The sequence below is a fragment of the Dryobates pubescens genome, chromosome 2, assembly GCF_014839835.1.
Source record: "Dryobates pubescens isolate bDryPub1 chromosome 2, bDryPub1.pri, whole genome shotgun sequence".
Taxonomy (NCBI): Eukaryota; Metazoa; Chordata; class Aves; order Piciformes; family Picidae; genus Dryobates; species Dryobates pubescens.
In genome coordinates, this window is record NC_071613.1 from 4203171 (window position 1) to 4213170 (window position 10000).

Below are 10000 nucleotides of genomic sequence, written 5' to 3' on the forward strand. Positions count from 1 at the left end.
CAAGTCGTGGACACAGTGGTCAAGGTTTTCTCGTCCAAGCCTTCCCGCCAGCTTCCTCAGGTCTTCCCGCCTCTCCAGATACCACAGGCAAGGTTCGCTGTCAATGGAGAGAACCACAACTTCCACACGGCCAACCAGCGCCTGCAGTGCTTTGGGGACGTCATCATTCCCAACCCCCTTGACACCTTCGGCAGTGTCCCCATGCCCAGCGCCACTGACCAAACTGAGGCGCTGCCCCTTGTCGTCCGTAAAAACTCCTCTGACCAATCCGCCTCGGCCCCACCGGCCGGTGGCCACCACGCCTCCCTGCACCAGTCCCCACTCTCAGCCACTGCTGGCTTCTCCACCTCCTCATTCCGCCACCCCTTCCCGCTCCCTCTCATGGCCTACCCCTTCCAGAGCCCGCTGGGCGCCCCGTCGGCCTCCTTCCCAGGGAAAGACCGTGCCTCCCCCGAATCCCTCGACCTGACCCGGGAGACCACCAGCCTGAGGACCAAGATGTCATCACACCATATGAACCACCACCCCTGCTCTCCAGCCCACCCCCCCAGTGCCGCTGAGGGCCTCTCCTTGTCCCTCATAAAGTCTGAGTGCGGCGACCTGCAAGACATGTCTGAAATCTCTCCCTATTCAGGAAGTGCAATATCCTTTTCAAAAGATGAGCCTGTGGGAGAGGACAAGGGGCTGTTCCTGTGCCCCAGGGCTGCCCCCGGGTGCTGAAGGAGCAGGGTGCTCATGGGGGAGCAGGCAAGTGTCTTGGCAAGGCCAAATAAAATGCTGAGTGTTGACTGATAGCGCTCCTTCATCAACAGTGTTCACATAAGAAAGCCACCGTCGCTCCTCCAGCATTTTAGACCATCCCATGAGGTCAGGGAGCCATCCAAGCCCACAATCAGGGTGCCAGTCAGTTTCCCTGGGCTAGTATATCCTTCCCCAGGTGGGGAAGTGATGGAGGGGGTGGCCACCCTCGGCTGAAACCCATCCAAGCCACATCTGCCTCCTTTCTCAGCTGTGCCAGGCCTCTGCAACCATGTTAACGGTGGTGTGGCTGTGGCTCTCACAGAGCCATGGTCCAGTCATTTGTGTGCCTATAGCTCTCAAGTGTGTAGCAGAAATGAAGCACAAAAGATACAGGTACTGATATATTCAGGCTGCATCAAGTTCTTTCCCCCACCCAGAGGTCTGTTCCTCAGCCCTTGTGCAGCTGCCTGCTATGCATGATTAACCTCTGTTCAGCCATACACAGAAATCTTTTGTCCTAACATACACAAAGCAAATTATTTTGGAAAGCTAGAGAGAACAATTAAATATAAAACTTCAGCTGTATGAAATTTACAGGACACTTCCTCTGCTTAAAAGAAAAAGAAAAAGATTATAACAAAATCTCTCTTTTTAACTCAATAGTAGGCTTTAGTTTGGGGGGGGGGGTGGGAGGGGAATTCTCTGTTTTTATTTAGGCATATCCAGACATAGTAATGATTTTTTTTTTTTCCTTCCCTTGGAAACCAGTACTAGATTTTTTTCTTTTTGTGTTTTTTGTTTTTTTGCTTTTGTAGCAAGAACATTTCCCACTCCTTTCATCTTTTCTCTTAGCATGCTTTTTTGTCAGAAGATTTTTCTTCCAAGTACACTTGTATTAAAAGTGCATAAAGTGCCATGCCTGCGCAATGGTAAAATTGATGATTTTGCGTGGAGAGTAGATCGATGGGTTTTTCCCCCAGATCCAAGATGCAAGCAGAAGGCAACAGCCCAAGCACAGAGCCTTAGATGCAGCTAATTTAATTCCTAAGTTGATGAAAGTAATTGTTACTGAGTAGGTCTGCCCTTCCTTGAGTAATGGTAGTAACGCTGAGGGACTTGTTCCCTTTCCGGGAGTGTCATGTGAAGGCAAATGCGCAAGGCTGTGCCCCATCGCTGGGCACCTTCTAAGTCATTAATAACTCTGGTGGGTTTAGATTAATTTAACCACTTTCTGTAGACGTTTTAAATCCTGAGGAAGGGGCTGGCAGGGCTCAGGACTCACTGGTTAGCTGGACTTCCTGTCCCCTCCCACAGCAGTGGGCATCACTGGGTCCAGAGACCATCACCACCAGTCTTTTATCTAACTTAGGGCAAGTTTGAGTCAGAATCTGCTGCTGAATAGCCTCATTTCTACAGGGAGAAGCATTCCTGGGTTGAAATCATCTTCCTTACCTGTTGATGTTTTTCAAGAGCCAGCTGATAGTGAGCATGATGTTTGAGGGACCTTTTTCCCAAAAGAGGATCTTCCTGTTGCATTTATAGCAAGGAAATCTCCTCACTGTATACAGTGTGTGGCAAAACAGAGGAGCAGGTCTAAATCCATCAACTCAACAGTTACTGCCAGGTACTTTTTAGAGATTCAAACTAAAAACCTCTCCTGCATGTTGAAATGCAAGCTGCAATGTTTGGAAAGCAGGCCTGAGGTCAACAAGAGTGGCAGCTGAGGTCAAGACTGAAGACAGGGTAATTAAGTAATTTCTACCAAACAGTTCCATGGCATACTAATTGTTTTTGTATAAAAATAGTTCTTCCATCCTGGGAGAGGAGCAATCAGAAGTGAAAAATGCCAAGCATGTGAACTTTTAGTAGTAGTTCTAGAGCTGCACTTGATCCTGTCTACCTGTGGAGCATCTCTTCCTTGCCCTGCTGTGTCTCCTCCTTTGTCTTGCTTGTTCTTGCTGGTGGTTGCTAGTGGAGCTTGTTATTTCTGCCAAAATGAGGATGTAAGTTTCCCACTGCTCTGAGGCTTATCCAGGGGAAATGCTAAGTCCTAGAGTGGCTTTCTTGCCCCACTTCTTCCCTTGCCATTGTGAAAGCACTCTGACTTTCCTACCAAGATGCTGTTGCAGGCTGAGTTTGAGCTGGGTTTAGATACCAACCTGTTGGGACAAGCAGATTTATTAACTATCTCTTCTACACAACATGTGCCCTGGTGTACAGCTCAGCTGTAGCTATGGATGTTTTTTCTTTCTAGCAGTGGCTGGTTTGTCCAGGCAGCTTACAGTTTCCAGGGAAAGGCACAGTATGGAGGTTGTTTTGTTTGTAGTCAGTTCTGTTGTGGCACTTTCATTTTACATGGGTGAATGTGCGCACATAGGGAATATATTTCTTGAGAGAAACAGATATTCTCAACAGAAAGCAACATCTGTTTTCCTGGACAATACAGCCAGGATGAGAACATAAGACTAGGAGATATAGCCAAGTTCAGGTTTTACTAGTAAGCTAAAACACTGAACTAGCCTGGCTTTTCTTTGTTGTTACTGGGGGGTTTTGTTGTGGGTTTTGGGGTTTTTGGGGAGGGAGTGTGGTTATTTATTTCTTTTCTCCCCTCCTTTTCTTCTTTTAGTTTGTTTGCTGTGGTTGGTTTGTTTGGGATTTATCCATGTTGGTTTGATTTAGTTTTCTGTTTTAATTTGGGGGTGGGGTGGGTGGGTTTGTCCTTATATTTTTTTATTTTTTTTTACCTTTTTTGTTTTGTTTTGTTTCGGTTTTTAAACCAACTTCTAAAACATATCTGCTCACTCCTTGCTGAATGGCAGAAGGAAATGGTTAATGTTTGCATATGTTGCTAAACAAGATAAGATGCACCTGCAGCGTGAATTCCCGTCTTGGTCATGAATGCAGTCTGTATCTTTGCAAACTAATCTGTTTAATCAAATATTAAGTTTTATTCAAATTCCAAAAGAAACAGACAGCGAATTGTTTTTCTGCAAGGTCTTCCTTTGTCACGCATCCTCTTTGCATCTCAAGAAAAAATAGCCTCGTTCAGCCCCCCAAAACATTTGCATAGCTCAAAACTGGAGCACAACAGTAGTTTGTGTGCTGTTAAGACATCTGTAAAGGTGAAGAAGTTCAGGGTGCTTTCCCTGGCAGGAGGGCTTTAAAACACTAGTGAAACTTTCGGCAGTTTTACTTATTTCTCAAGAGAATTCTGATCCAACTGGAATGAGTTTCCCAGTCCCAGTATGTGAAAGCTGTAATTAGTGAATTACATTTTGAAATGAGGAGTTATTACATCTGACTAGAATTAAACTAATTAAACTTAAAAAAAAAAAATAAAAAAATTCTAAGAGTGATTGTGCAGCAAGCTGGATAACTCCATGCTGTTAAAACCTGGGTGATGAACAAATACTTTCTAGCCAGCCTGTTCTTTGGAGGGTCTTGAAGATGCTCTGAGATACAGCCATTTGGAACTTTGCTGATTAAAAACACCTGAGGTGTAACTTTAGGAGCAGCTTGGCTTTGCTAGCACAGATTTTTTTACCTGATACAGCCTATTCTTACCTCTTTCCATCAGCTTAATACATCTGTGGGCTAGAAAAGCCTGTTAGAGTATTTGTGGGAGCTCAGGTTGAGAATATCAGGAGTAAAAGGTCATCTCCACTGAACAATATTTTTGCAAAAGAGGAGCACTACCTGGGAGGACTGAAGTGCAAATGAGTCAGATGCTGTGGAATACTACTCCAGTGTTCTTCCCCAGTTAAAACACAGCAGAGCATGTCTGTATTCTGTTCCTATTCTTTCGCTTCCTATTTCTTATCCTTTTGCCTTTTTGCGTTAGGTGAGGCTCTGCTGTACTGTGTAAACTCACAACACTGAGACGCTAAGGTTGTTTGAACACCGCTTTAGGTTCAGCTGCAGTACACTGTTCCTCTGATCTTTTATGTTCCTGAGCAGATGTCTTTCATTAATTTATGGATTTATCATCTTTTCTTTCTCTCCTTTTTTTTTTTTCCCTCCCTTTTTTTTTTTTCTTTTCCTTTTTTTTTTTACACCTGGCAGCTGGCTCAAGTTTCAGCAGTTATTGTCTATTTTGCATTACCCATAGAATTGAATGTCATCTGTCTTCACAAAGCTATAGCTAAGAGAATTGAGGCAAGCCACATGAGCTGCTGGGACAGAGCTTGTTTGCGTTCCATTCGGCACCCCTCCTCCCTTTACCTCCTTAATATTTATTTGTGCTCGTTTTCTTTCCTGGCCTTGAATGGGGCTTAGCTCGTGTTCGGTACAGCTGTATGTTTACTGAATCTATTTCATCATGAGTCATTGTGCGTGTGTAAGTATCCTGGAAACAGCTAGTGCTTTCTTGGAAGAACAGTTGCTTTTCAGCCCAAGCACTTAAAAAGGAAATTAAGCAATTGGTCAGTTCAGGGCTTTTTTTTTTTTTCCTTCTGAAATAGCAGTGGGTTATCTAATTCTTAGCTCTTAAGTCCATCATTAACTATTTTCCCCTAGATTGTTACAGATCATATCTTTTATCGCAGTAAAGCGTTAACCTTAGGATCAAGATATACAGATTTGTTGCATATTTGATACTGCTTTCAGGCTGCCAAGTACTTAAGAACAAGTATAATTTTTAATAAAAAATGGATTTCTGGGAATCTGAGTCTCAGAACATCTTTTAATACGTGTTTCATTCAGTATCAATATCCTCTGGCATTAGAGCAGAAAATATTTAACAATCCTAAATGCAGAAGGAATCCAAATGCTTAGACAACTGTCTAACATGCTTAAATCCAGCAAATATGAGAGCTTTCTTAAAAAGTTTAAGTCCATCTTTGAGCTCACATTGAAAGAGAATATATGCCAAACCCAGTGCAAACCCAGTATTAACATGTGGTGAGCATCAGAGGAATTGCAAATTAAGGAGACATAGGATTCTTTTTTATCTTTCTTCTTGGTGTTTTTTTTTTTCCCTGCACTTTTACTTCCTAGAATTCCCTTTTGGACCCTCACTTTCCTGAAAGGATCACGTAACAAAATGGATTTCTGGCATAGAAGTTTTGATTTGTCTAAAACTCTTATCACTAAGCAATAGGTGACAGCTTGCTACTATTATTTCACTTACGTATTTTGACAGATGGCACTGCAGAGTGTAATGCTCTTTTAGACTTCTCTATCAGTCTAATGGAGGTAACTGGAGGTTCTTTCAACTTTTTCTCTTGGCACAAGAAGTATGTCAGTCATAAATTATCTTCTTTGTAATCATTAAGCATCTAAAACAAAATGCAAGTTCAGCTGAGCTGTTTTCCATGTACTTCCAGATAATAAGAGGTTTTTAAACTAATATTGTCAATGCCCTTTTTTTGTTGTTGTTTTTGTTTTAAATGCTACATTTTTCTCAGTCTCAAAATGAACCATGTAGCTGAAAGAAAGGGAGAGGCTTTCAGTGGATTTCACAAATTAGAGGAAAAAGTAATGCAGCTGAAAAAGCCTAGCTAATCAGCAGCAGCCTGCTGATAAAAATTAGTCTGTGTTTCTCATCTTGAGGCCCAGAATGAGATGTTCTGTGCTGATGTGTGCCTGGCTGTAAGGTGGAAGAGGCACCTTGGCTGCAGCACATCTGTTAACTTGGGTGACCTTCCTCTCACTCTAAGGTGTGAACTGGGTGAATTTTTCAACAATTGTGTTTTGGAGAAACAGTCCTTAGAGAAGCTTCTGGGAAGAACCCTTAATTGACCTTGTGGGGGCCACATTGATTTTCTCCACGTGCATCTTCATTTCTGATAAATTATAAAGCCATTAATTTGCTGAGGAAATGGCAGGGCCAGCCTGCGGCACAGATGTGACCAGGGCCGTCGTAGCACGCAGTACACAAAAGAGAGCCAAGAAGCTGGGAGAAAAATCAGCAAGCTGAGATTGTTATGGTTAGCTTCACATTCCCTTGGGAACTCTTTTAGTTGCTTCTGTTTACAGATCTAAAAGGTAATGATGTTTCCAGGATAAATAGGCTGCCTTATAGGGTAAGTGGCCATTTATTGATCTGCTAGCCCACATTTATCGATTGGTTAGCCCCAAATACAGCTTCATTCTCCGAGGAGTTAACTGTGTAAATCAGGAGGCGACAAGTTTGTGGTGGGGGGGAAATGGGTGGCAGAGGGGCTCTGCTAGAAATTTCACTTTGATTTGCAAGGTGGCCACTGGAGCAAAGCAGCAGCAGCATTAGAGGGAGTTACTCAAGATGCTAAAATTTATTGGCATGAATGGAGCAGGTGAAATGCACAGCTTGTATAAAACATTGCTAACATGATCAGGCGCCTCTGATTCTCCTGCGTGCATTAGTTTTATTTTTGTGCAAGAGGTACAGCAGCGAGAGAAAAATAAACTTCAGCTGGAGTTGCAAAGGAGAGGGAGAAAAAGCTTCTGATAAGTTTGCTGCAGCACATGCTTCGTGCATTTGTTCCCTTAGCAACAAGTGAACATACATATGGTACACAAGCCGTAAACTTGCAAGATTCCTGAGACCGGCACCAAAACTGATGGGGAGTACGAGGTTTAAGTTACAGGGCCTCAAATCCCTTCTCTAGCAGTTTCACAGAATTTTATGCTGCAGCAGTGTAAATGTTAATATTTTCTCCTGTAGTCTGGGGGACTGTAGAGCATTTAAGGGGGCACCTTGCTAGCTATGTATGTTCAGAAACAACTTTCTCAAGACAAGCATTTTCCTTTACTAATTCAATCCTACATGCAGGAAGGCTTGTCACCGAATCACTTGAAAAAGGCCAAGTTGATGTTCTTTTACACCCGGTACCCAAGTTCCAATATGCTGAAAACCTACTTCTCAGATGTAAAGGTAAGAAAAATCTCTTTTACCCCTCTCTCTTCTTATTGCATGCTGTATTTGCTCAGGAAACGGTATCATGTTATCATATTAGAGATTAATAATGTTTCTCCATACACAAAGGTTACAGGCTCACTTGTTCTTGTTGAAGAACAAGTTTGTGTCTCGACACGGAAAGGGGATGTTTTAAAATGAATAAAAAAAAGGAAAAGAAAATGAAAATGGCAACTTTGGAGCAAAGCAAGAATTATTATTACAGTAAATTAAACAGTTTTCATTTATATATATATATCTCTCCTGTTAAAAAAAGAGAAGATTTCTGCGGTGGTAGAAATGTACTTCCAAGAACATTTTGGAGCAGTTCTCAAGTGCTCCCTTATTGTTTCATTTCAGTTGGTTTCCTCATATTTGTGCTTACATAAGCAGAGTGTAGAATCCCTTTCTTTCTGTCAAAAAGAAACAGTACATTGAAATTCTCCATGCAGAAGCTGCTTAAAAACAAAAGTGATGATTGTCTCTTATTTACAACTTAATTTGTTGTTGATGCAGAGTACACTGAGCATAAGGAGGATGAATAAAGTGACAGATTCAGGCCACATTATTCAAATGAGGATATGAAAGCTGTCGACATACAGCTGCATCCTCCCTCATTCTACAGAACATTAGGACCTCCTGATTTTTTTTCTAAAAGTAATTGTTTCTTCACATCAACTTGATTTTCTGTTAATCATCTAAGTTTTTTTATAAAAACCACGTAGATTGGGGTTTAATGATTATAATGGCATACATGGTGTCATTATCTAAGTAACTTGATAAACATTACATTAGCTTAAATTAGTTTGTTACATCTCCTCTCTCTCCATCCCCCACCCCCACCCCCCCAGCCACATTACAGAAATCCTTCTTTTCATCACTTTTGGGTTATGGGTTTTTTTTCAGTCTTAGTAGAAGATTATCCCACAGGTTTGTGAACTTGGCCAGTTTGTGAACTGATCAGTTCTCTTTGGTCAAGTTTCTTGGCACTGTTTCCGTTTATTTTTTTTCCCCGTGAACGTTGCATGTGCTTGCGCTCTCAGCACACTCCTGCCCCTCGCAGCCCTGCACTTGGAGGTTCCTCTCATTCAATGCCATGCACTGAGGGGATGGTGACAGCATTTTTAAACAGGAGGGAGGACAGCAATATGGGCACTTCCTAGGCTAAACAGCCCATCAAGAATTATCAGACAGACACACGCACACACACAAAATATGTGTGTGTGCAGCAGGCCAAGTGGAGGGTGTGCTGTCAGAGTGGATCCACCTGGAATGGAAAAATCAGGAGGATTTTTCAGGCAACCCTGCTGCAACGAGCTGCTGCAGGCAGATGTAGTGCTGGCACACTGCTTGGGAGGCTCCTGCTCTGGGGCTGCCCCGTGCCTTTGCCCCTGAGCTTTGGTACAGCCAGGTACATTGAGGTGGGGATGTTGTGAGTTTTTTATTCACTGATATTGCTGATTTATTTCCTCTTTCTAAGAAGATACCTACTTGTGTGTTTTGCATGCACATGGTGACTCTGTCTTCCCACAAAATGCATAATATGAAGTAATGTGCTTTTGTGCCACCTTACATTTTATACAGCACCAGGAGAAACTCAAAAGTGCCATACAAACTACCAATGTGGGATGGGGTCATTTGCCCCAAAGCAAATGCAGCCATCTCCCTTGGCACACGTGACAGTCATGCAGGGTCAGCGGCACCACAGAACCAGGGGTGTAAATACTAGAAAGATACACTTTTTCTTGGCCTTTTCCATACCTTTAAATGCCTCTAAGTGTTTAGTATGTGTTAGCAGTTTCTCAGGCCAAAGGATGCTCCCCCTTCCGCCCACGTGCAGTCCCATTAGCTTCACCACTCCTACTTACGGAAGCAAAAGGACATAATTTTGCTTAAACGGAGCCAGAATGTCCTTGTGGTTTAAGCAGGTGTCCCCTACCAGTACCAGTGGGGACTGCTGCTTGCCACTGGAACACTCTCATCCATGAGCTGAGAACACATATGTAAATAGGTGCCCTAATGAGACGTTTCCATGTGCTACGCCGGCCAAATGTTTGGTTTTGCAGATTGTGGTTATATTAATAAAGATGTATGCGTAACATGGAATACTCGAAGAAATTGTGGTTAATTTCATTACTAATTGGCCTTAAAAATGGGAAGAAACTGTATTAATGCAGTGATTTATTTCAGAAATTTAAATAGGGGAATAAAGCTTGGCAACAATTCGAATATCAGGGCCAGGCCCTCAGGGAAAGTAAATGTGTGTAGCTCTGTTGAAACTATACTGATTTACACCAATTAAAAACTGGTGCTCTTCTTCCTTCCCCTGCCTTGAGATGTCAATAACCCCCAAGTGCCGTGGCATAACTTGTCAGATGCAGCAGT

General features: G+C 42.7%; 1 protein-coding gene across 4 annotated transcripts in view; it reads left to right on the forward strand.

The window, feature by feature from the left end:
• Positions 1–10000, forward strand: part of PROX1 (prospero homeobox 1) — a 46818-nt gene that overhangs the window by 9304 nt on the left and 27514 nt on the right. For all 4 annotated transcript variants that reach the window (XM_054169394.1, XM_054169384.1, XM_009897506.2 and 1 more), the window contains 2 exons: positions 1–642; positions 7487–7594. The exon at positions 1–642 is cut by the window's left edge and continues 1147 nt beyond it. In XM_054169394.1, coding sequence (XP_054025369.1) covers positions 1–642; positions 7487–7594 — 750 coding nt within the window. The remainder of the gene's footprint in view (positions 643–7486; positions 7595–10000) is intronic.